Here is a 27661-nt window from a genome sequence, read left to right as displayed (position 1 = left end):
AGCTCTTCTCCCAAACGGACCGGCCGCCCGGCGGGGTTGCCGTGGAGACCGAGCTAGCTGTGTGGATGCGGCGCCCAGCGGAGGCGCGGCCTTTGCTGTCTGTCCACACAGAGGGCTCACAGGACCGACGCCAAGATGGTTAGTGGCTCTGAATAGTAAAGGTGTCCCGGGCTGGAGGTCAGAGACTCCCAGCACACTTTGGGGCGAAGTCCAGGTGTGTCAGCCTCCCTGCGTTCCCCACGGGGGCAGGGAGCGGTGCAGACCTAAATGCCTCCATGCTTTCCTCCATCCTGCTTCTCCATTTCCCCCACCTGAGCTGCACAGGGGATGGAGAGCAGAGCAAGGGGAGGCCGAGGTGACAGAATCTGCGTGGAAACGTCTCCAGTGGATAAAGAAGTTGGGAGTAGCTATTGGGTTCGGCTCAAGTACAGAGTGATGGCCCTTTTAGGAAAATGCAGTGCTTCAAAAGGGATTTGAATAGGCTTCCCTGGAGTTTGTTGTTAAGGATTTGACTAGTAAATCGTGGAGCTGTCGCTCTCTCTCAGTTTAAAACGACCATCGAAACTGGAGCATTCCGTTGTCGTTGTTGTTTCTTTTACAGATGCTCTCAAGGGCCAAGCCTGCTGTAGGCGGGGAACTACCGCACTCTGACAAAAGAAAGAAGAAAGGTAGGAAGATTCCAAAACTAGAGGAGCTACTTTCACAAAGAGATTTCACTGGCGCTATTACCCTATTGGAGGTAATGTCCAAAGAGGGTTACTTCTTGATTCGGTAAATACCAGACTATAGGCGAATGTTCAGGTGAATTCTGGTTGCTGTGTTGTTCTAACAGGTGGATACATTATGGGGTTTCTTCAAGGTAGAACCTAGTAAATTTGGTAGGTTGCAGATTCCAAGTTAACTATGAACCTGACTAAAGATGAATTTAAAAATAACATTTCTTTAAAAAATTTTTTTTAGTTGGCAGTAGGCCTTTATTTTATTTACTTATATTCTGTGCTACAAATAGAACCCAGTGCCTGGCACATGCTAGGCAAGCACTCTGCCATTGAGCCACAACCCCAGCCCAACAACTTATTTCTTAAGGGCCACTTTGATTGTGTCTAGTTTCACAGATAGTAGATTCAACCTAAAAATATGCAGTGACACTTAATACAGTTTCATTTCTCACATTGTTTATCCTAACTCCTGGGCAATTTATGATGGATTCTATTATGTAATGAAATTTGGGTCAAATTTAAACAATTTACTATGTTTATTTTTAAAAAACATTGTATCCCCAGAAAGCCTTTCAAATCTCTATGACAGTAGTGCTGACCCCACCCCCTGTGCATGCGCACACACACACACAGCTGGTGATTGCATCCAGCAATCCTGCATAAGCTCCACCACTGAGCTACACTCCCAGCTCCAGTAGTTCTCACCTTTTAATATGTATTGGAAATACCCAGAGTAGTTACCAAAATGTGTGTCTTCCTGGACTCTTGCATTAGCAATTTTGATTCTTTAGGTCTGCAGCAGTCCTCAGGAGTCTGCATTTTAAGTAAGTAGTCTAAGTGCTTCTAATGGAGATGGTTGATGGAGATTGTACTTTGAGAAACTGTTTTGTGAGACGCTAGAGGAGAGTGCAGGAGCACACCAGAAGATGAAGAGTTTGGCCAGCATGTCTGGTTGTGTGGTGCTGCAGTCATTTCTCCCAGATATTACTCTTGCTATATTACTATGAATCTGTCTATAGTAGTTGTTTTAATTAACTTAAATATATTTCTCAGTCTTCCATGTCTTAGTAGTACTCTGGCAGTGAGCTCAATTTTTAGCTTTTTTTGGTGGCAACTCATCTTTACAGTTGCAGAGATTGACTTGGAGGGAACTTCTAGCTCTATCAACCAGTGGGTTGATTATATAAATCTATTTTTGTCATTCTGTTTTCTTTCTTTAAGGCAATGACATTTTCCTTATTGTATTTCAGACTGCCTTTAAATTGGCAGGAAAACTCTGCTCTATGCCTACATTCTCAGGTAGCTAATTGGAGTGGGGAATGGTAACTATTATGGTTTGGAATTTAAAAAATTTCATGGCCTCAGGGAATTCCTGGGGGCAAATTCAGGGGTAATTCTTCAAAAATTCCTCCAGATTTAAGGCACTATACTTAAATTCATAGCATTTGGTGAGAAGAGTAAATTTTGATCACAGACAAAAATGTATCAAAGAGATGTCTTCCTCCTGTCATGACTAAGCCACTGTGGTGATACTCTATGAACATGTGTTGACTCACTACAAAAAACAAAAAACTCACCTTACCATGCTAATTCACAATCCTCTTTCAAAGTCTCAGTCTATTCCTGCAAAACAGAATTTTTCTTTTATTGGCTGAGTAACTTATAAATATTTGTTCATGGTGAACATAAATGAAGCTAGTCTTCTGTAAATTGTAACTCCTTTAGGTAAACTAGCTTGGTCAAGGGTAGTAGAATGATTTAGTACTTTATCCTCAGGGAAGGGTTATAACCTATTAATAAATCTGTGTGTGCTCATGTGGAGGTATGAGGTTGAATGCAGTAAGCATGGAGGGTGGGAATATGGGCTTTGGAGGCAGACAGTACTTTTAAGTCCCTGTCATCACATGTGCTGGCTGTGTGATCTTAAATTCCTTGCTCAGCCTCTCTGACCTTCAATTCTTTGGCTTTAAACATTTCACACAATTATTTTGTTCCATACATATCATCCAGAGTTATTAGAGAACTCAATGTTTTCTGGAGTAAGGTGTCTATAAATATAGAAAAACAAGTGTGAAATATTTGAACATATAAATTTCTGTGATGGTTAGAAAATAATTGTGCTGAGTACTATAAGTAGAGGCCTAATTAAACTATATTTTGTTCTGCATATGCTACTTAGCTTGCTGATAATTCATTAGTAACTTAATATAGCATTTTTTAAAACAGAGGATTTACTATTGAAAGTTTTTCATAATTTTTTTAACAAACTTTAAACCTGAAGTTTAAACGTCATGTTGGAGAACAAGAAGAGGATACTAATTTGTGGATTGGATACTGTGCTTTTCATCTGGGTGACTACAAGAGAGCTTTGGAGGTTAGTAAAATTGTAAAAAATCTTAACAGGAATGTGTGTAAAATGTTATTAAACTTTGTATTATAATATCTACTCAAGGTAAAATTCAAACAATGAAGAGGAAAACAAAGTAAAAAAGAAAAACTGAATCACCCTATCTACCCTCTCCAGTTCTGTTTCATTAATAGAAACCCCCACTGACTCTTTTTTAATTTATTGATTCAGAAATCTATATATGGGGGCTGGAGATTCAGCTCAGTTGGTAGAGTGCTTGCTTCACAAGCACAAGGCCCTGGGTTCAATCCCCAGCACCATACACACACACACACACACACACAAAATGAAATCTATATATGTATTCCAGCATATGAGTATGTGTCTCGTTTGCTTTTTTACTTTAACATGTGTACTAATACAACATTAGCATTAGCATTAGGATGGTATTGAACATGCTAGGCAAGTACTCCACCATTGAGCTATACTGTCATCTGGAATTAGTATTTCTTACCCAAATCTCTAGAAGAGAAATATTGAACACTTTTGACAAAAACTTTCATCAGTCTTTTCTGAAAAGAATTTCACTTTTATTTCACTTGGTTATTTTCAGATAATAGACAAGATTGTATAATCTTTATGTAATCTTTTTTATTATTATTTTAAGTATAATTTCTTGGGTAATCATTTTTCTTGATCATTGCAAACCCTACCCATCTGCAGTGATTATTATGTAGGAGAATGGGTCTCAATAAAATTATAGATGCTTTTTGTCAAGCAGTTTTGATTTATAAATGAAAATGCTGAAACATTTCCCACATATTCTTACTCAAAATGTAACCTAAAAGAATTTGAAGACTCTGCATAACAAAAAAATATTCAAGGCCAGGTAATGAGGAGGTAAGTTGAAGAACAAAGGAAACAAGATTCTTGAAGGAGAAGGAAAGATGTGAGAAGGACAGAATAAACTGGTTACTGTTTGTGAAAGATATAGGGAAAAAAGTAACCCAAATGTAATACAAAAATAAACAGTGGTATTTGATAAAAACCAGGAAAGTTATGTGGAAAATGTGGTTAAGAAAGTGAATCTCAGAAAGCATCCTTAAGAAATTTAATGCCTTTTTTTTAACATAAAGACAAATTGAGGGCTGGGATTGTAGCTCAGTGGTAGAGCACTTGCCTAGCACGTGTACGGCACTTGGCTGAATCCTCAGCACCACATAAAAGTAAATAAATACATAAATAAATAAATAAATAAATAAAGGTATTGTGTCCATTTACAACTAAAAAAAATTAGAAAAATAAAACAAAGACAAATTAACAAAAATTACCAAAACTGAGAAATAAGTACAATGAAGTGAAAAAAAAATTATTTGGTAGTACTAGGGATCAAATCCAGAGCCTCATGTATACTATGCATGCGCTCTATCTCTAAACCACATACCCAGCCCTAGAATGAAATAAAATTTAAGTGTATTAAAGCTATCAGATTTTAAGTTAATTGAACCTAAGTATTTTACTTTTATATGTCTTTTTAAGTTAGCAAAAATAAAATATTTTTGTTGTTTTTCATGTCCGCAGTTTGTTAGCCTATTGTCAGTGTTAAAAGCGGAATGGGGAAACCTAGTGTAAACAAATGAACAACAGCCCTGCGTGGGTAGGATTGAGCTTCAGCTTTTGTATCTCACTTTTTCAGTATAGAATGAGGAGTTGGTCAGATTCTCTAAATGTAAAGGTGCCCTATCTCAGTAAGAAATCTTAGTTCCTTATAAAAGGTTGGTCTATCAATTGCTTTACTGCCAAAATGAGATCAATACTTAACATGTATTTCAGGAATATGAAAATGCAACAAAAGAGGAAAATTGCAATCCTGAAGTCTGGGTGAACCTAGCCTGTACCTACTTTTTCCTTGGGATGTATAAACAAGCCGAAGCAGCTGGATTTAAAGGTAAATGAACTCTTTTTATATTTGATACTCTTCACTAAGAGTAAGAGACATTTTGGAGATTTTTAAAGCTTCTTTTATTTATCATGGAGGCAAGAACCAACTAGCTTTAGAAAACTAAAAAGTAGATTTATTTTTCAAAAAATACTGAATTTGAGCTGAGTGTGGTGGTACATGTCTATAATTGCAGCTAATTGGGAGACTGAGGCACAAGGATCACAAGTTCAAGGTCAGTCTGAGCAATTTAGCAAGACCCTGTCTTACAATTAAAAAAATAAAAAAATTCTTGTTAAACAATAGGGCTGAGGTGTAGCTCCATGAAAGGCCCCAGTTTGATCCCCAGTTCCACAGGGGGAATGTGTATTGGATTTGATCTATGTTTAAAGGAAGAGTTAATTCCCCTCACCCTCACATTAGTACCCCCCACTCCCATCAGCCTTCATCCAAGAAGCTACATCCCCAAAGTAGAAGGATGAGAGAAGAGAAAGGGAAGGTATCTTTTAGGCCCCGTCACAGTAGGACAATCTTGCTCTTGGTAGTACAGTAGTCAGGTGTAGGTATGTAAGCTCTTACGGCTGCAGATTCATAGCTTCTTTCCCAATTTCTGAATCAGAAACCCAGTAACTTTAACTTGAGGAATCCAGAGACCTTTTCCCCTGTGCCTTCTTATTGTCATGACAGTCATCTCAGGAGATTGCATTCAAATTTGTAAACAAGAGTAAGGAGAAGGAGAAACATGGGAGAAAAGAATAAGGATAATTAGAGGATAAATCAAATTAAGTTCAATGAAATTTAGAGAAATGGATAAGGGACTATTTGTTAGGAAATTTGTTAGGGAAGAATACATTCCAGGGTATAATTCATACGCATTCACATACAAAGATATGAAGACAGGTGTGTGTGTGTGTGTGTGTTTACATACATATTAATCTTCATGGAAAAACGGAACTTGAAGCCTTTCTTAAAAAAATATATATACTGGGGATTTACCAGCTCAGGGGTACTTTACTGCTGTGCTATATCCGCAGCTCTTTTTACCTTTCTTGTGAGACAAGGACTTACTAAGTTGCTGAGGCTAGCCTTGAACTTGCGATCCTCCCGCTTCAGGCTTCCAAGCCACTGGAATTTCAGGCATGTGCCACCATACCCAGCTTGAAGCCTTTCGTAATTTGTACCCAGTGTTTCATATTTGTGAAGTTTTTCCTAATTTAATCATAAGGTCCTTTAATGTGTTTACTGTATCTCATGTTTCTAGACTTTGTGCTTAGAAGAGTGTTAGACACATAAAAGTGATCAAGGTAGCTATCTCTATTTCAAAAAATATTTTTTCTTTTATATGCATTAAAATAGGATTTTTTTTTTTTTTGTAAAAGAGATGAAGAATTAAGTGTTCAGAACTGGAAAAATTTCTAGGAGTACAGAGGATATTTGGAACTGGAAAGATGTTGACCTTTATGTGTGGCTTCCTGTTTAAGTGTAGTACATTGCTATGCTAGAAGACCTTTGAGATAAAGTTTGGGCTACTACTTAGGAAGATATGGCAGTATAATTGTGGAAAAGAAGATTTCAAAAAGGAATTGAAAAAGAATTCTGGGTTGACAACTGAATGATAGTGGATTCATGCACATCCTGAGATGACCACAGTTGTCCACTAACACTGTTTGGTTCAATATAAGAACAATATGAAAGTGGGCTGCTGTTTTAATTGTGTGGAGTGTGTGCTCTTGGAGAATATAACAAAATCAGAGAGAAAAAGTGGTGGGAAGAGCAGATGTTAGAGCATTTCTCTTGTTCTTGATGTTGCTGCTACTACTTCAGGTGGAGATCAGACTCAATATTCATTATATTAGACACATCTCAGGATCAGATAGATAAGGATTTAGGGAGATTCATCTGAGTATCATTTTATTCTTACAAGGTATTAAGTGCCATCGACTATTGAATTTTTTAACAACCAACTTGGATCTTTTTTTTAGCTCCTAAAAGTCGACTCCAAAACCGCCTGCTCTTCCATTTGGCTCACAAGGTATTTATGTTTTCATTTCAAAAAAATTTTTTTGTTTTAACGGTATTTTTCTCTGACTTTCTTCTTTTTAACAGTAGAGAAAGGCATTAACTATAAATTCCTGTTAACAGTATTTCTAGAATAAGTGGAATATAGATGTTAATTTTATCGGATTGTCTCCCCCATCAATGTTCTTTACCCTCCTAATTTATTCAGAGATGTTAAGTTTTAGCTCTCCTTACACAGCAGTCATTTAAGAAGGTCAATGTGTTTCAACTATCTTATCATCTCTTAGGAAACAGACTTAGAGGTACCTTGCTCTGACTCACATACACTTTTCATAATTGCCTTATGGCAGTAATTTTGATCATTATAATGTCGTATTTTAAATTCTAAGTTTTTAAAATATAAAAGTTATATACATTTATTTTATCAAACAAAATATAAGTAAGAAAATGAGCAAAAGAAATAATATCTACCATATTAAAAATAACTACCTTTTAATCTTTTGAATTATCTCCTTTAGAATATATTTTTATTAGAACTTTATAGTTATACATAGTAGTTGAGTTCATCCCAGCAAATTCATACATGCATGGAAATCAATTTCAGTTCATGATCCCCCTTTCCCCTCCCATCCTCCAGCCCCTCTCCTTTTCTCCTTCCTCTATTAGACATTCTTTTACTCATCTGTTAATTTGTATTTCATTGGTTCTTTATGTTATTCTATCCTTCCCTCCCATTTTCCCTTATTTTACTCTAGTTTCCACATGTGAGAGAAAACATTTGACCTTTGAGTTTCTGAGTCTGGCTAATTTCACCTAGCATGATATTCTCCATTTCCATCCATTTACCAGCAAATGCCATAATTTCATTCTTTTTTATGGCCGAGTAGAACACATTGTGTGTGTGTTGTGTGTATTATATATCACAGTTTCTTTTTTTAGTACTTTTTTAGTTGTTGAAGGACCTTCATTTTACTTATTTATTTGTGGTGCTGAGAATTGAACCAAGTGCCTCACACATGCTAGGCAAGCACTCTACCCCTGAACCACAACCCCAGTCCCATCACAATTTCTTAATCCATTCATCTATTGACAAGCATCTGGATTGATTCCATAATTTAGCTATTGTGAATTGTGCTGTTATAAACATTGACATGACTGTATCGCTTAGTGTGCCAATTTTAGATCTTTTGGGAAAATACCAAGGGGTGGGATAGCTGGGTCTGTGGTAGTTTCATACATAGTTGTTTGAGGAATCTTTACACTGCTTTCCAGAGTGGTTGTACTAGTCTGCAGCCCCACCAACATTGTACAAGTGTACCTTCTCACCAACCTTTATTTTTGTTTATATTCTTGATGCTTGCCATTCTGCCTGGAGTGAGATGAAGTCTACATGCAATTTTGATATACATTTCCCTGATTGCTAGAGATGTTGAACATTTTTTCATATATTTGTTGACCATTTGTGTTTCTTCTTTGAGAAGTTTCTGTTTAGTTCTTTTGCCCATTATTAATTGGGTTATTTATTTTTTAATGTTAACTTTTTTGAGTTCCTTGTATATTATGGATATTAATCCCCTACAAGAGAAGTAGGTGGCTGAGATTTTCACCCATTCTGTAGGCTTTCTCTTCAAGCTCTTAATAGTTTCCTGAGCTTTGCAGAGTCTTTTAGTTTGATGGCATCTTTCAGGATAATTTTTATATGCGTATTTATCTGTCTGTTACTTTGTTGTGCAGAATCAGATTCATACTGAATATTTATTTTTGTATTTCCCTTTTTTTCACTTACCTTTGTTTGATGAGCTTATTTCTGCATCACTAAATAGGCTTCAAACCCAATTTTTAAATGGTTTAATATCATTCCATCATATGCATTGGATGTGCCATAATTTATTTACATTTCCTACTTATTTGATTTTTAGATAGTTTCTAATTTTTAGTTGTAAAATATCATTTCAAACATTGTAGAAATGAACTTATTGACTTATTGGGTATGAATAACTTTAAATCTTTTCATTGATATTGCTAAATTGTTTTATAGAAAGTTTATCAAATCACCTATAGGCAGTATAAGAATAATTATTTTTTAAATTTTAAAAATTTTAAAAATTTTGCACTGGGCTGCGGATATGGCTCAGTTGGTAGAGTGCCTGCCTCGCATGCACAAGGCCCTGGGTTCAATCCCCAGTACCGCAAAAAAAAAAAAAAAAAAAAAAATTTTTTTTGCACTGTAATTATCTCTTTGCTTCTTCCTCCTTTTAGTAGTTCTGCCAATTTTTACTTGATATGATTTTCAAAATCCGTTATTAAGTACACAGATTTGGAATTTTTGTGTCTTTCTAGTAGATTTCGTTATCATGAAATGTCTTTCCTTATCTCTAAAACTCCCTCTTTGTCTATTTGTGTAGCTGCACAGATGGTTTGGTTAGTGTTTATTGTTTTGGTTAGTGTTTATTGTTTTTCTTTATCCTTTTACTTCCTGCGTCCTAATAGTTCAAGTGTCTTCCTTATAAATAGTATATAAATGAGTTTTGGTGCTTTTTAATCCAGTTGAAATCTTCATTTTAAAAATTTCCAGTATTTGATTCATTTCCTAAATTTAATGTATTTACTGATATGGTCAGCTTAATAACTACCTTGTACTATTCATTTCCTATTTGTCACTATGAATCTACATCCCCTTTTTTTCTTGTATTCTTTAGGATTGATTTTTTTTTTTTTTTTTTTTTTTTTTTTTGTGCTGGGGATCGAACCCAGGGCGTTGTGCTTGCAAGGCAAGAACTCTACCAACTGAGCTATCTCCCCAGCCCTAGAATTGATTTTTTAAAATTCCATATTTCTCTTCAATGGCTTTAAAAAAATTTAAACCAGTAAAATAGATGAGGCTTTATCTAGTCAATCAGGAGTGGGATTGGGGTGGAAAGAGAACACAAATATACAAAATTTTATACCTCTTGGCTATATGTATACATATGCATGTATATAATGTACACATGTATATATACATACACATACATACATATGTACATACATGGGCACACACAGTCTATCTCTATATATACCTATACATGTACACACATACATATACACACACACACATATATATATTATTTGGTGGGGCGGTTACTGGGGATTTAACCCAGGGTTGCTTAACTACTGGGCTACATTCCCAGTCATTTTTATTTTTTATTTTGAGACAGGGCCTCACTAAGTTGCTGAAGCTGATCTCGAACTTCAAATCCTCCTTCCTCAGCCTCCCAAGTTGCTGGGATCACAGGGGTGCACCAACACGCCTTTATGCATTATCTTGGGGTCTTAGCACTTTTCCTATGATGTTTCTAGCTGCGTCTTTTAAAATTTTTTTCCTACTGGGGATTGAACTCAGGACCTCACGAATGCTAGGTAGACATTCTAACATAGCTACATCCCTAGCACCTCTCCTTCTTTTTTTAATTTGGAAAACTGTTTGGTTATTAACTCTTCAAATTTTTCTTCAGTCTCATACTTTCCTTCTAGAACACTAATAATATGCACATATATAGACATTTTCATTGTGTTGCATATAAACACTTTTTCACATTTTACTGTAGAGATTTTTTTTCATTTTACTAACCTTTCTTCAGTAATATCTAATCATCTATTAAATCCATCTACTTGGTTCTTAATTTTTATTGTGTTCTTCATTTCTTAAATTTATATTTTTATTTTATTTTATTTTATTTTATTTTTTTTGCTGTGCTGGGGATCAAACCTAGGGCCTTGTGCTTGCAAGGCAAGCACTGTACTGACTGAGCTATCTCCCCAGCCCCTACATTTCATTTTTAACATTTCCAACTCTTTAAAAAAATTTTTAGTCATAGATGAACACAATACTTTTATTTATCTTTTTAATGTGGTGCTGAGTATCAAACCCAGTGCCTCACACATGCTAGGCAAGTGCTCTACCACTGAGCCACAACCCCAGCCCATTTCCAACTCTTAAATTCCCCAATTTTTAATTTAATTTTTAAAACCTATCAATAACAGATATTCAAAGTCCATGTATAATAAGTCTAATGGTTTAATCGCCCAATAACTGATTTTGGGGTTTTGGTCAAATGGAGCTAAGTGTCCTGTACATGGAGTGTTAGAGGAAATGGAGATAAGTGTCCTGGTAAGCTTGGTAATGTTGCATTGAATGCTGGCTATGGTATATAAAAATAGAGAAGGCCAGGCCAGGCATGGTGGCGCACACCTATAACCCCAGGTGTAATCTGGGGAGACTGAGACAGGAGGATCAAGAGTTCAAAGCCAGCCTCAGCAAAAGTGAGGTGCTAAGCAATTCAGTGAGACCCTGTCTCAAAATAAAATACAAAATAGGGCTAGGGAGATGGCTCAGTGCCTCTGAGTTCAGTCCCCAGTTCCTGCCCCTGCAAAATAGAGAAGGCCAGCTATTCAGGAGACTAAGGCAGAAGGATCACAGGTTCAATGCCAGGCTTGGTGACTTAATAAGCCCCTATCTCAAAATAAAAAACAAAAAGGGACTGGTGATATAGTTCAGTAATAAAGCACCCTTGGGTTCAATCCCTAGTACTGAGAAGAAAAAAAAAAAAGAAGAACAACAAGAAGGAGGAGGAGGAGGAAGAGAAAGAGGAGGAGAAGGAGGAGGAAAAAAGAAAAAGAAGAAAAGAGAAAATATATATGGATAATTTTTAGACTTTGGATAATTCTTTCTTCTTCCAGAGGGAATTTGCTTTTGTTTTTGACAGGCACACAGGATAGGGGCAAATCTACTGATTTGTGTGTAGAATTTCACTACTTTAAAGCTGGTGTTCAGTTTTTATGAAGGCTGGTCTATTTCCATTTTACCTTTTAGAGTACCTTTCCAGTGGTTCTAATTGATAGCCTTGTTGGGTTCTTGTCCATTAAATATTCTCTGTCTCTCTCTCTGTCTCTCTCTTGTCTCCTTGTACGGGGAATTGAACACAGGGTCGCTTTACCACTAAGCCACATCTCCCTTTTTATGTTTTATTTTGAGAAAGGGTCTTACTAAGTTGCTTACGGCCTCACAAAGTTGCTGAGGCTGACCTCAAACTTGCAATCCTCCTGCCTTAGCTTCCTGAGCTGCTGGGCTTACAGGCTTGCGCCACCATGCCCAGCCTTAAATTCTCTTTGAGATCTTGGTGTCTGAAGTCTTCACTATTTTGGTAGCTTTCTGATGCCTTCACACAGGTATTTAGTAGTTTTCAAGCTTTTCTACTTGTTCTTGGTGAGAGGACTGTGCTATAAACTACTCTGCCATTATTAAAAATGGCAGTCTTTAATTTGGGGTTTTGTTTTGAGGAGGCACACCAGGGATTGAACCCAGGGGCACTCAACCACTGAGCCACATCCCCAGCCCTATTTTGTATTTTATTTCAAGACAAGGTCTCACTGAGTTGCTTAGCATCTTGCTTTTGCTGAGGCTGACTTTGAACTCTCGATCCTCCTGCCTCAGCCTCCCAAGCTGCTGGGATTACAGGAGTGTGCCACCACACTTGGCTTTAATTCAGTTTTAAGAAATATATTTTATTTGTTTTTCTTCTGATTACAAAAATAATGAATGTTCATCATAGCACTTTTAGAAAAATCATTAAAAAATCACACACACAAATCAAGATTTCTTATAAGTCTGCCACTTAAAGATAACACTATTATTTTTTGTTCTCTTTTCTTCCAGTTTTTTTAAAATCATATCTTTTAAAAATATATGAATGCTTATCAGATTTGGTTCATAATATTTATGCTGTTGTATAACCAGGTTTTTAAACTTAAAAGTGTCTCATACATTTTTTCATGTCACAAGATATTCTAGAGAAGAGATTGTAAATGGTATCTCACGGGCTGAAAATGCACCACAGATGTGTTTCTAAAACAGCACTCCAAATTTTTATATTTAAAAATAGGGTATGTCACACAAACACTTTATTTCTGACTTTTGAAAAATTGGAAAATTTTAAAACTTGAATTCCCATTTCTACATGCAGCAAATTGAAGATCTGAAGATTGAAGCTGAGTAGATGGAATAGGTTGTCTCCATTTTTTCCTAGTCTTGTGCTGTCATAACATTTTAATTTGGAACCTCACTACTCTGTCCTGCACTTTAATGTCTTCACAGCATTCTGTTTAACAGATGTGTCATTAATTCACCTAATCACTTTCCTATTGTTTCTCATTTGAATTGTTTCCAATTTTGATGTCTCAGGAAATAGTATCATTTGAAACTTTTTAAAAAATGCATATTGTAAATTAAACAGAGTGCAGGCAGGTAAGAAAAATTAGACTCAATAAAGACTTTCCCAAGTCAGAGTTTAGAATGTAGTCTATAGACTATAGTTTAGGCATTCATTAGGTGACATCATTAATATTTATTTTACAAATTAAACAGTAATTTACAAAATTACTTGTAATAGGTGATAGGGATGTAGCTCAGTGAGAGAGCTCACCCTAGCATGGACAAGGTCCTGGGTTCAGTATCTACCACCATGAAGAAAGATTATCTCTAATATATCACTGACCAAACTAAAAGTCAGCTTCAGAATTTATTGTTTTGTGGACACAGATTCTTTAAAAATTTTTAAGCAAATAAGCCAATTTTACACCAGGCAGGCATGAGTAATCTGTATATAAAGAGTCACTATCAAAATGTATCTGTTCTATCCCAGGTATAAGCAAAAGGCAGCCATTATTTGCAGCTGCCATTTAATAAAATAAATATACAAGATTAGAATGGAATTCTGACACCCTGAACAATACATAGTAACTAAAGACAGGATGAAAAAAAATCTAGAACAGAAAATCTAGATAAAAAATTGTAATCACTAAGATACACAATGAGAAATACATTTTGATTACATATTGTCCACCAAGAAGAAAGAATTATACAATACCAGATAAATTGTTAAAGGAGGAGGGCAGAGATGTTGGGGGGAGGGAGAGTGGAGAGAACAAAAATATAGAGAAAGGAAGGTAAGTGGATGAGGGTGGAGAGTTAGGTAATTAATATTAACTGTAATTTGAAGACTTTCTAGCCAGGTAAGGTGGTACACACCTGTAATCCCAGTGACTTGGGAGGCTGAGGCAGGAGGATTGCAAGTTTGAGGCCAACCTCAGCAATTGAGGGAGATCCTGTCTCAAAATAAAAAATATGAAGGGCTAGGGATGTAGCACAGTGGGAAAGCACCTCTGGCTTCTAGAATCAATCTCCAGTACTCGAAGGGGGGAAAAAAAAAGACTTTTCGCTGCCAAGGCTCTGTCTTGAGGTTATTTCCATTCTTTCTCTGGAGAGACTGAAAAACACAGAAACACAGAGCCTAAGGGAAATAGAAAATAGAAACACAGTGGCCAGAAGAGGCGTTCAAATCTGTATCACATAGGTATTGATTTCTCTAACTACACTAATGTGAATCTTTACATGTCTGTTCCTCTCTCACAATTTTAGTTTAATGATGAGAAAAAATTGATGAATTTTCATCAAAATCTTCAGGATATCACAGAAGACCAACTCAGTTTGGCCTCAATCCATTATATGCGGTCTCATTATCAAGAAGCTATCGACATATATAAGCGAATACTGCTAGATAACAGGTCTGTGTCCTTTCATGCCTACCTGAAATGTCTTTCATTTTGTTAGTTTGTTTTATGACAAGTTTGGCTGAAGACCAATGTCCTTTGGATCTAGTAGCACTATATGTTCAAATCTGTTTGGTTGATAATCTGATACAATTATGAATTACTTAGATATTGTTTAGATTGGTATTTCTCTACCTTTTTCATTATTACCCTTCTAAGGAGACTTTGTAGACATTTTTTCTCCAATTGCCCCCCCATGAGATTTTAATATGTATATGTCTATGTATGTGTAAGTATATCTTATATATGAATAACATGTTTATGTACTATATGTTCGTCTATGTTTACCCACAAAATTAGTATGATTTTTTTCAGTCTCCTATAAAAATCAACTTTAAAAAAAAACAGCTTTTATAAAAACCACTACCTCTGGTAGTGATAATACCCCTTTTGAACATTCATGGTCTAGATGGGTCAATCTCAATGATGTGATCACATTGTAGGTAACTTGCTGACAAAATTAGAAACAAACCGTTTTTAAGAATTAGCATCCCAACTTTATCATTTAACACTTGACCTCTTTCCAAGCTTCTTTGTCCCTTCTCTTTATGGGGTGCCCTTTGTTTTATGTTCAGTTATAGCATGTGTTAATTTTTCAGTATGAATATTCTGAACTTTTCCCTTGCTCTCTAGTTCCCATCTTTTACTCTATTTATATTGACATACCCAAATATTACAATGCAAAAGGAGGAAAAATTGTGCTGATTGCATCTTGTCTTCTTTCTTTCAGGGCACATCTTGACCTGTTCTCTTTGCCGTGTTGTGCATTTGAGCTCGTAGTTTGACATTGCTGTGAGGTATAGACTGTTAACTGTTAATTCTTTTCTCCAATAGGGAATACCTTGCCCTCAATGTTTATGTGGCCCTTTGCTACTACAAGTTGGATTACTATGATGTGTCTCAAGAAGTTTTGGCTGTTTACCTTCAGCAAATTCCTGATAGTACCATCGCACTCAATCTGAAGGCCTGTAATCATTTTCGCCTTTACAATGGCAAAGCAGCTGAGGTAGTGATTGAACTATTTCTAATTGACTGAACTCTGATTTGAGTTACTTTATACTTTTTAAGTTACTCATTGATCTCTGTTATCTATAACTCTTCTTTAAAAAAATTTTTTTTTATTTACATGTGCTGTTGAGTATCAAATCCAGGGCCTCACACATGCCAGGCAAGCGCTCTACCATTGAGCCTCAACTCCAGCACCTGTTATCTGCAAGTCTTGATTAATATCCCTGGTCATTGCCAGCATGATTCTCTAAGAACCTAATTGTATAAATATTTTTGTTTATCAGATGCCATTCTTAAAATGTTGGCTTCTGAATTCTCTGTTATGTCTAATTTATTGTAGATAATTTGACCTAGATGCCCTGCGTTAACCTAAATATGTTTAAAACCAAATGTGTTAGCTTCTTCCTCTGAAATATCTTTGTGGCTATGTGGATGAATGTCACCAATACATATCCAGTAAACCACATCAGAAATTTGGGGCATATGTCACTCTTTTCTTCATCTCCATATAATCATCTGCCAGTTCCTATCAGTTACTTATTCTAGAAATTTCTTTTTATCAGTCCCCCGGTTCTTGTCTGCTACTGCTCTAGTCCAAGAGCCCCTCACCTCTGATTTTGGCCCTCTGAATAGTTTACCCAACTCTAGTCCCTCTTGTCCTCCCCACTCCAGTCCTTGAGCCTGTTGGGCATGCCCTACTCTCTTTCTGCCACAGTGTCACACACTCCATTCCCTCTGCTGCAACCACTCCCTCCTCTACTTAGTCACCTCAACTTCTCTTCAGGGTTATCCCGAGAGATAAGCATGTAGACATTTTATAAATAATGAGAAACTGGCTAACTTATAGGCACTGTGCAGAACACTTCATATCCATTATTTAATTTTCCTGACAAGCCTATGGATAAAGGATGTGTAGCCTACTTTTATAGGAAATTGAGAGAAAACAGGAGACCATACATTATCATCACCTTTTATTTAACATATTTTATTTTTATTTATTTATTTTTTATTAAAATATTTATTTTTACAGACACATTTTGATTCATTGTACACAAATGGGGTACAACTTTTCATTTCTATGGTTGTACACAATGTAGAGTCACACCATTCATGTAATCATACATATATATAGGGTAATACTGTCAGTTTCATTCTACTGTTTTTCCATCCCCACCCCCTCCCTCCCCTTTTTCCTCTATACCACCCAAAGTTCCTTCATTCTTCTCTTCTCCTCATCATCCCCCCATCATTATATATTGTCATGTACTTATCAGAGAAAACATTTGGCCTTTTGTTTTGGGGATTGGCCTATTTCACTTAGCATGATATTTTCCAACTTCATCCATTTACCAGCAAATGCCATAATTTTATTCTTCTTTATGGCCGAATAATATTCCATTGTGTTTAGATACCACAGTTTCTTTATCCATTCATCAACTGAAGGGCATCTAGGTTGGTTCCACAATCTAGCTATTGTAAACTGAGCTGCAGTGAACATTGATGTGGCTGCATCACTGTAGTATGCTGATTTTAAGTCCTTTGGGTATAAACCAAAGAGTGGGATAGCTGGATCAAATGGTGGGTCCATTCCAAGTTTTCTGAGGAATCTCCATACTGCTTTCCAAAGTGGCTGCACCAATTTGCAACTCCACCAGCAATGGATGAGTGTGCCTTTTTCCCCACATCCACGCCAACACTTATTATTGCTTGTGTTCTTGATAATAGCCATCCTAATTGGAGTTAGATGAAATCTTAGGGTGGTTTCAATTTGCATTTCTCTAATTACTAGGGATGATGAGCACTTTTTCATATATTTGTTGATCACCTGTATATCTTCTTCTGTGAAGTGTCTGCCTATTTCCTTAGCCCATTTATTGATTGGGTTCTTTGTATTTTTGGCGTAAAGTTTTTTAAGTTCTTTATAAACTTTGGAAATGAGTGCTCTGTCTGAGGTGTGTGTGGAAAAGATTTTCTCCCACTCTGTAGGCTCTCTTTTCACATTATTAATTGTTTCCTGTGCTGAGAAAAAACTTTTTAGTTTGAATCTATCCCATTTATTGATTCTTGCTTTTATTTCTTGCACTATGGGTGTCTTGTTAAGGAAGTCTGGTCCTAAGCAATGTGATGGAGATTTGGGCCTACTTTTTCTTTTATTTGGTGAAGGGTCTTAGGTTAACATATTTTAAATAAAATATAATTTAAAAATTTTTGTTGTTGTTGTTGGTAGACCTTTGTTTTATTCACTTACTTATATGTGTTGCTGAGAATTAAACCTAGTGCCTCAAATGTGCTAGGCAAGCGCCCTACCACTGAACCACAATCCCAGCCCTAAAACATAATTGTAATAACATTTTAACTAACATAAAGCAATTTAACATTATATGTAGATACACACAACATATACACACACATGTGTGCACACATATTCACATGTATACATTTAGGTAGATAATAGGATGTTCATCTACACATAGATGTATAGATGTAGATATTTAAACCAGCAAATTAACTGTATCAAAACAAATTTTATGGAAAAAAGTAATTACAAGGAGCACTATGACACACTTGAACAGATGGAGTCACCCCTGAGTACAGCAGTGTTTGGTAGTGGGGAGAGAGGGTATGGAATGGAGAGTACAAAAAACAAATGCAACCTCATTTTGGTAGCAATAGGATATAGTTTTTATTTAATTTTGATAATCTTATTAAACCGGGCTTTTTTTTTTTTTTTGTACTCGGGATGGAACCCAGAGGTGCTTAACTACTGAATACATCCCTATACCTTTTTATTTTTTATTTTGAGGCAGTGTCTCACTAAATTGCTTAGGCCTCACTAAGTTGCTGAGGCTGGCCTCAAATTTGCAATCCTCCTGCCTCAGCCTTGAGAGACTGGGATTGCAGGTATGTGCTACCACACCTAGCAAACAAGGCGTTCTTATTAAATCAGGCATTTTTCTAGTTTCAGTAAAATGAATTCTGTATTATATGGTTCAGTTTATCAAAAAAACTAGTGGTGTTCTGTTCTTAAAATAATCTGTTCTGACCTAAAATAATCTGTAATGATAGATTTAACTCTTAAAGTACTTTGAATAACTTGCCAACATTAGACAACTTGGACTAGGGTTGTGGCTCAGTGGTAAAGCACTTGCCCAGGATGTGTGAAGCTCTGGATTTGATTCTCAGAATCACATATAAATAAATGAATAAAATAAAGGTCTATCAACATCTAAAACAATATTTTTTTAAAAAATGATTACACAACTAACATAATAAGTGGCAAATTCAGGTCTCAAACACATATGACTGACTCTAAAGCCTAGAGACTTAATCACTAAAATTTACTGCAGATTTAAGGTTCGTTCTTCTTTGCTTTTGGCATACGTGTCTCTATCATCATGCTTATCATTTGATAGTTACTACTACTTCAATCTAGACAATCTTACTGGGGGCAAGGACTGAGTTGTTTGACATTTGTAACCCAGGACCAGGCACAGTGTATGCACACAGTTAATACTAACTGTATGTTGGTTGAATGAGAAATTAAAAGTATGACTGACAAGGAGAATTACATTTAAAGAAGGAGGATATGCAAAAGAGACCAATAAAGATGAAGATTGCAAAAAAGGCCATTAGATTTTGTTGCAGGTTGAGTATCCTTTATCCAAAAGTGTTTGGAACCAGAAGTTTTAAGTTTCAGAGTTTTTTGAAGTTTGGAATATTTGCATAGACTTTACCAGTTCAGCATCCTTAATCTGAAAAACACACCAGTACTCAAAATGTTTCAGATTTCGAAGCCTTCCTTCCTTCCTTCCTTCCTTCCTTCCTTCCTTCCTTCCTTCCTTCCTTCCTTCCTTCCTTCCTTCCTTCCGGTTATCTTGATGTGCTGGACATAGTATTTGAAAAATTACTTATAGGAATAACTTAAGGCCTGCAATGAGAATACTTTCCTCTCTAAATAATATGTATTCTTTCCACCAAGTGCTTGGTAGAAATATCAGACTGAGACTACCTTAAGCCAAAGCCAAGGACTGAGATTCTAACTGCCCACAGGATTCTAACTGAGCTGTAATTCTGCACAAGGCTTATTCTAGTTCTGTTCCATCCTTCCCTTGCCCATGTGGCTCTTTGGAATCCAAGATGATCATGGCAAGGATCTCCTATTAGATTTCCCACCTTGTTCTGGCCCTAGGCCTTGTTTTTGTCCTTCTTGCCTGGTAAGATGATCAAGTAGAAGTTCTGATTCCAGAGTAAAAAATGACTTCTGTGCTTTCTTACTTCTCTGGATTTAGTCTTTCTCCTTTGTTTTTGACCTGACAGCTCCTTATCATCTCTTTGGTATGCTTAAGAAAATGGTTTAGTAATTTCTCTATTTTTTAAGTTTTTCCCCCCCAGTAGGAGCAGTAATTTGAATAATCTAGCCCCATGGCCATCAAAATGTTACCTGGGCAGTCTGGGGTTGTGGCTCAGTGGTAGAGCGCTTGCCCAGCATGTGTGAGGCACTGGGTTCAATCTTCAGCACCACATAAAAATAAACAAGTAAAATAAAGGTATAAAAAACATAATAATATTTTAAAAAATGTTATCTGGGAGCCCAAAGGTCCCTGAAACCCATGTAGGGGCCTTGGAGGAGGGCTAGGAGAGAATAGGGCAGGCAGGCTGCCCGGGAATGGAGTTTAAGTGTAGGGACTCACGCCACTTGCACAAAGCACCTCCTTACATTGTGTCCCTAGGCAGCTCTCTTGTCTCACCTTTGGTCCTTGCTGGCCCTGCCTACTTATTCATCTTATATTAATTAAGCTAGATAGTATTAAGGAGATTTCTCGATAATGTTAAACAGAGCCACTTCTATCACTAAATTTTTGTTGGCAAATATAATTTTATTAAAATAAAAAATATTTATGTTAACATGTAGTAGAGTTGTTACTGCTCTTTTGATTAACCAAATACTTAAAAATTTGTTTTAATTTATTTTGTGATAAATATCAATAGCTATAACTCACATAAACAAAAGCCCATTGAGCTCCTTAGTAATTTTTAAGAGTATAAAATGGATCTTGAGTCCAAAAAGGAACCCCCAAAAATCCTGCTAATCTAGCCTAGTATTATCCAAAACTTCGGAATTGCTGTGGTGAACAAAGAAGAGATTAATAAAAGGATTGTTGCTTGGGTGTACACGCCTATCATCCCAGCTGAGGATTTCAGATTTGAGGACAGCCTGGGCAACTTAACAAGACACTGTCTCAAGACAAAATAATAAAAGGATGGGGAGCAGGTGTAGCTCACTGATGGTGTTCCTGCCTAACGTGTTAGGCCTTGGGTTCAATCCCTAATACCACAAAGGGAAAGGGAAGGGGAAGGGGAAAGGAAGAAAGGAAAGAAAAGATTGCTAAAGAGATGTGCACTCCCAGCTGAGATCAAGTGGAATGAGTTTGTAGAGGACAGTGAGAATATCAAGAATTTTAACAATTTTATCCAGAACATCTTAACTATCCACTAATGGGAGTAGAAAAAGAATAAGAGGAAGATTGTTGGGTTCAATCCACGGTACCAAAAAAAAAAAAAAAAAAAAAACAGAGGGGAACGGGGAGGGAGGAGTAGAGAGTAGAGAGAAAGAGTACTGCATTAAAGCAAATTATATTCCATGCTATTATAATTATGTCAAAATGAATCCAAATGTTATATATAACTAAAAAAGCTAATAATTTTTTTAAAAAATATGGATTGATAAGGTAGAAATAGCAGAAAGTTAAAGAAGGGGATAAGCCTAAGGACTTAGTGAAGACCTGTGGAAATGACTGACCATTTGTTCTACAGTGAATCAAGGGGGACAAGAGAAAACAGAAGAGCTATCCTAGATAAGACAAAAGGGAAAAGACACTTGAATTACATTATGTAAATAAAAATCAGTTTAGCAGGAAGGAGGAACCACGAGAATCAGGATATAGATGAAATGATCAGATTGAAGAATCGAACTTAGTTGTTAAAGGCTTTACTCTTTATCACTTTTGGCACTGAAAGAAAACCTAACACTAGGAATGTGCTATTTTTCAAACTTGCCACTTAGTATGAAATTCAAGACTCTACTTTTATAAGCCTCACTGTGCTCATCTATAAAATGTGAAGAATAGTAATTACACTGACAGAGTCATAAGGATCAAATGAAATGGCATGTTAAATTCTTTGTAAAATAGAAATTATTATATAAATATGTGGCATAAGAGCTATAAACTTGTTATTTTCATAAATCTTTGCTTTTTAATTTTCAGGCAGAACTCAAAAGCTTGATGGACAATGCTTCTTCGTCTTTTGAATTTGCTAAAGAACTCATCAGGCACAATCTGGTGAATAATGGTTTCCCGTCTTGACTGACTTCAGCCCTACTCTACTTTGGTACATCCCAGCAACTAGAAAGGCGAATAAAAGGAGATGCCCCGACATATATTGGTCCTCTTCAAAGGACTGTCTCCTTACTCAGAAAAGAGAAATCAGGGATATCAGTCCCTTTCCTTAAGGAAATATTTCTTGGGAGAGCAGGAATATATTACCTTTGGAAGGTAGCTCAAGGCACTGTAGATCCAAATGTTTGGTTTTTGAGCAAAGACAAACATATCCTTGTGGGTAGAAAAAATGGTGAAGATTTTCTGGTCTTGGAAAGATGGCCAAGATTTAGTGGGTTCTTTCTAGTCTAGGACATGGACCTTGAATAGCAGTGACATCAGTGTATTGCAAACACACTGATTTTACTAGAAGTAAGTTTGCACTGGGGAATCCTAAAGCTGGGCAGAGTGGTTGAGTTTAGGGCTAGATTATGATGGCCATTGTTTTAAAAAAAAATCTGAGCTCAGATTAAGTTTGATTCTATTGACCATGTAATGTAGTAAGATGCAGAGCAGCTGCTTTCAACTCAGATACCTGGGAACTTTGGGTAAATTATGTAATATTGCCAAGTCTCAGTTTCCTCATCTAAAAATGGTGATAATAATAACTTTATCTTTTCCTTCTGATTTCTGTTTAGCACTGATTCTTCCAGTCCCCAAGCTGAAAACCACAGCTATTTTAGACTCTCCCCTTCCTTTTATCTCTAGTATCAAGTAGTAACTAAACCCTAATAATTCTTTCTTTGCAATGACTTACATTAATTTCATTTCTTCTGTAGGTCAGGTCTCCATCAAAGATAAAGTTTTATTTGGATAGCTTCTCTTATGGGCTCCTGCCTCTAATCTTTTCAGTTCTAAACTAATTTATAAGTTCAATTATATTTTTATAGAGAATGATACATTTGAGATAACAGGTTGGAATTCAGCTTGGAGTGGGATCAAGACTAGAGCTGGACATGGTGGCACATACCTGTAATCCCAGCAGCTCAGGAGGCTGGGGCAGGAGGATTGCAAGTTCAAAGCTAGCTTCAGGAACGTAGAGGCTCTAAGCAACTTAGTGAGACCTAGTCTCAAAATAAAATATAAAAATCCCTGGAGATGTAGCTCAGTGGTAAAGCTCTCCTTGGTTCAAAGCTAGGTTTAAGAGTTATCATGGAGTCTTAGCAAATAAAGATTTTCACTTGCTGAAGTCCTGACAATTATATATGGAAGGATTAAAAACAGAACTTTATTATTTCAGAAGAGCATTTGTATTTAATGTGCTGGAGAAAGGAGCATCAGCAGATGACACAAGAAAGGGCAGACAAGAAGGGCCAACCTAAATAATGTCATGTCACTTAAAACTACACACTTTAATCACCTGGGAGGCTCTTGAAACTAATTATGGGCTCTATCCCCAGGGATTCTTATATATATACTGGGGTAGGAGTGTCTTTCTATGTTGCCTAGGTTGGCCTTGAACTCTGAGGCTCAAACGATCCTCCTACTTCAGCCTCCCAAGTAGCTAGGACTTTAGGTATATACAACCACACCCAAACTTCCACGGATTCTTATTTAATGGTTGAATTGGGGCCCAACCATTCATGTTTTTCTTAAAATCTTCCTAGATGGATGTCATATACACTCAAGGTAAAGAAACACTATATGTGCATAGAACTGGAAGGAATACTTTAGATAGTAAACAGGGATTAGCCTTGAGGAGTAAAATTAGAGAGGGAAGTGAGAATATAGAAATTTCCCCTTTTTCTTTTGAAATGCTGCCTTTACTTTTTTTTTTTTTTTTTTGGTTTTTTTTTTTTTTTTTTTTTTTGCCTTTACGTTTTTCCCCAATAACCATATATTATTTCTATATTTTAAAAAATAAAACTGTGAAAAGTGTTAAGGCAATATAAATAATTGTGAAGAATATCAACTTTTGAAGTCAGATTTGAGGTCAAAATCAAACTGTATCATGTACTAACTTTGTAACTTAAGGTAAGTCACTTAACATTGCTGGGTTTCAGTGTTCTCATATGTAGAATAGGGAAAATTGAAGTACTTAACTCGTATGAAGAGTAATAAAGTAATGTGTATAAGGTGCTTTGCATGGTATGTAGCAAATACAGATTATCACTTATCTGAAAATCTTGGAATCAAAAGTGTTTCAGATTCCAGAATTTTAAATATTTTCTTACACAAGATGTGTTAGGATGGAACCCAAGTCTAAACCTGAAATTCACTTATGTTTCATTTACACATTCTATAGATAGCCTGGAGTTAACCTATATCGTATTTTTAGTGAGCCTGCATTTTGATTATGACTGGTCACATGAGATCACATGTGGAATTTTCCACTTGTAGCATCATGTCAGTACTCAAAAAGTTTCAGATTTTGGATTTGTAGATTAAGGATGCTCAGTCTGTAGTAAGCATTTAGTAAATGGTGCTGTTATTCATATTGTCATGTTGAAGTCAACAGTGTCAAAACTGCAGACACACATGGAGCAAGCAGACAGAAAAGTTCTTTGCATTTGGTTAAATAGGTTAATTTGTGACTTGAGGAGTATGTTTACTAATGTGCTGAAAGAAAAAGCCAGTTTGGGGAGGAGGTTAAGGAATGAGAAGATAAGAAGAAATTAGAAGCAGTAAGCTACGTACTTAGAACCATAGCATTGAAAGAAGGAAAAATAGGGCACCATCTGAAGGAACAGTGGGGCCAAGTGGAAGATTTTTCAGGAGAACAAAAACTCCTGTGTGTGTTTAAAGTTGAGAAGTAGGACCAGAGTGAAGATGCATTGATTAATGGAGAAACAAGGTGCAGATGGAGTCAGGAGTCATGGTATCAAGAGGGCAGGTGAGGGACTGGAATTGTGACTCACTGGTAGAGCACTTGCCTACCATGTGTAAGGCACTGAGTTTGATCCTCAGCACCACATGAAAATAAATAAAGGCATTGTATCCATCTACAACTAAATGTGTGTGTGTGTGTGTGTGTGCGTACGTGCGCACGTGTATTTTTAAAAGGCAGGAGAGCCTGCTGTGGTGATGCCTGCCTATAATCACAGCTACTCAAGAGGCTAAGAGAGGAGAAGCACAAGTTCAAGTCCATCTTAGCAACTTAGGAAGATCCTGTCTCAAAAAATAAAAAGGGTTTGGGTTACAGCTCAGTGGTGGAGCACCCCTAGGTTCAATTTCCAGTACCAATAAATAAACAAGTAAATAGATAAGTAAATACATACATACATATATACATAAATAAAGTAAGAAGACAGACAAAAGGAGTTATCTTGGGAAAACAAGGAATTACTGCAGATAGGCTCTGGAAATGCAACAGTACAAAACCAATTGTCCTTTTACGGATGGTTTTTCTGCTTTTTGTTTCTTAGCTTTTCTCTATAGCACCTGTTATCATCTGATAACATTTATTTGTTCCCCACTTGAACAGTCTGTACGGTAGCAGGGGAGTGAGTGACTTGTTCCTGCTGTAACCCCAGTACTTATTATGAAAGCAGGCATGTAGGAGATGCTAATGAATTCATTTAAAAAAATATTATCTGCTATGTGCCACACATTTAGCCCACTTTGACTCATTTAATCCCAGCTACTTGGGAGGCTGAGAAAGGAGAACCCACAGTTAGAGGCCACCTTCGGCACTGTAGTGAGAGCCTATCTCAAAAAAAAAACATGAAAGGGCTGGAGAGCAAGGTTAGTGGTAAAGCACCCCTGAGTTTAATCCCAGGACCACAAAAAGCCAAAGTAGAAGAAAGGAAAGGGTTAAGAGTGTGATGGTGGAGGTGTTAAGAAGAATCAAAAGTAGAGGAGAGGAAAAAGAGGAGAGAGTAAGAAGCATAGGAATTAGTTAGGCAGTAAGTCAACCAATTTTTAAACATTTTCACTAATAAATATATACATGCCACAGTAACATCATTTCTCTATCGCTAGGTTGTTTTCCGAGGAGGTGAAGGGGCCTTACAGGTTTTACCACCCCTGGTTGATGTCATTCCTGAAGCTAGGCTAAACCTGGTGATTTACTACCTCGTCAAGGTAAGAAAAAATTTGTTATGGTATTATAATGAGATATTTTAGAATATTTAACCTCAGATTGAACTACTTGCTTAAATTTTAAATCTGTAATACTTCCAAAGGTAACATTTGCAACAAGTTCATAGGACATAACGAATTTATTGGTGCTTATTTATCATCTTTTTTATTTTTGGTACCAGAATTGAACTCAGGGGCACTCGACCACTGAACCACATCCCCAGCCCTACTTCATATTTTTATTTAGAGACTGGGCCTCACTGAGTTGGTTAGTGCCTTCTTTGCTTTTGCCGAGGCTGGCTTTGAACTCTTGATCCTCCCGCCTCAGCCTCCCCAGTCACATGCACCACTTCGCCCAGCAGTGCTTTTTCTTTTTATCTTCTTTCCTCTTCTGTTGTTACCTACTTCTCCTTTGTTTTTTTTTTTCCTCTATTGTTCTGCCTTCTATCTATTCTCTTTTGATTTTTCATTGTTTTTCTTCCATTTCCCTTGTAGTAGTTCTTCCTTTTTCTATTTCTTCTTTATATATAATACATATTCACATTTTCTTGTGTCTTTTTAAAACAATCATTAACTTTTAAAATCTATTCTAATTGTCTGCCTTTCTGTTTCCTTGTACCCCAGGCATCTTATGAGAAACATTTTGATTTTAAAGAGAATGTGGTATTTATTGACCCTAAGCAAAGTTAAGACTGTTGGACACATGCCTGAGTTACCAGTACAGGGTAATGGCTGCCATGCATTGGTGGCAGCAGTCTGTCATGAACTTCAGACAACAGTGTGGGCCTTTTTAGGTACATGGTAGAAGCCAATCAGACAACATGTCCCTCATTGAGGAAAATGTGTTCATTAAAATGATCATATGGACTTGTAAGCAGACTCCTCTGTTTTATATAGAAGTAAAAAGAAATGCTTTTGGACAAGAATTAAAGAAACATATGTATTTTATTAATTTAGTTTATTATGAAAATATTTTTTTCTTTTTTGGTACCAGGGGATTGAACTCGGGGGGCACTTAATCATTGAGCCACATCCCAGCCCTTTTCTTTTCTTTTTTTTCTTTTCTTTTTTTTTTTTTGAGACAGGGTCTTGCTAAGTTGCTTAGGGCCTCTCTAAGTTGCTGAGACTGGCTTTGAACTTGCAGTCCTCTTGCCGCAGCTTCCCAAGCTGCTGGGATTACAGGTGTGCACCACCATTCCCAGCTTTTATGAAAAATATTAAATGGAAACAGAAGTAAATAGTATAATAAATACCCAAATACTCCAGATTCAACAATTTTTAAGATATTACCAATCTTTTGTATCCATCACTTAATTTTTTGTTCCCGAAAATTTTAAAGCAAATCTTAGACTTCATCATTTCATTCCTATATACTTAATATATATCTTTTTAAAAAATGGTCATTTTTCTTACCTAAAAACAATGCCGTTGCCATATGATACCCAGTTCATATTCTTAGCTTTAACATATTTTAGGTGTCTCATGGTTTAATATGAATTTTCTAAGGATATTTGGTTATCTTTAGTATAAATATGCAAGATTCTCTAACAAATTGATGGAGAATTAGAGGGCAGATGAAACAGAT

General features: G+C 36.3%; 1 protein-coding gene across 1 annotated transcript; it reads left to right on the top strand.

The window, feature by feature from the left end:
* Positions 1 to 25: 25 nt before the first annotated feature.
* LOC306667480 (intraflagellar transport protein 56-like) lies at positions 26 to 22059 on the top strand. Its single transcript, XM_079150142.1, has 8 exons — positions 26 to 138; positions 602 to 739; positions 3001 to 3093; positions 4900 to 5014; positions 6988 to 7037; positions 14481 to 14626; positions 15506 to 15677; positions 21946 to 22059. The coding sequence occupies exons 1-8, from the start codon at positions 136 to 138 to the stop codon at positions 22042 to 22044; spliced, it is 816 nt and encodes a 271-aa protein (XP_079006268.1). The 5' UTR covers positions 26 to 135; the 3' UTR covers positions 22045 to 22059.
* The last annotated feature ends 5602 nt before the right edge of the window (positions 22060 to 27661 follow it).

Source organism: Sciurus vulgaris (assembly GCF_902686455.1).
Source record: "Sciurus vulgaris genome assembly, chromosome: 8".
In the NCBI taxonomy this organism is placed as follows: domain Eukaryota; kingdom Metazoa; phylum Chordata; class Mammalia; order Rodentia; family Sciuridae; genus Sciurus; species Sciurus vulgaris.
This window is presented reverse-complemented; position numbering and strand designations above follow the sequence as displayed.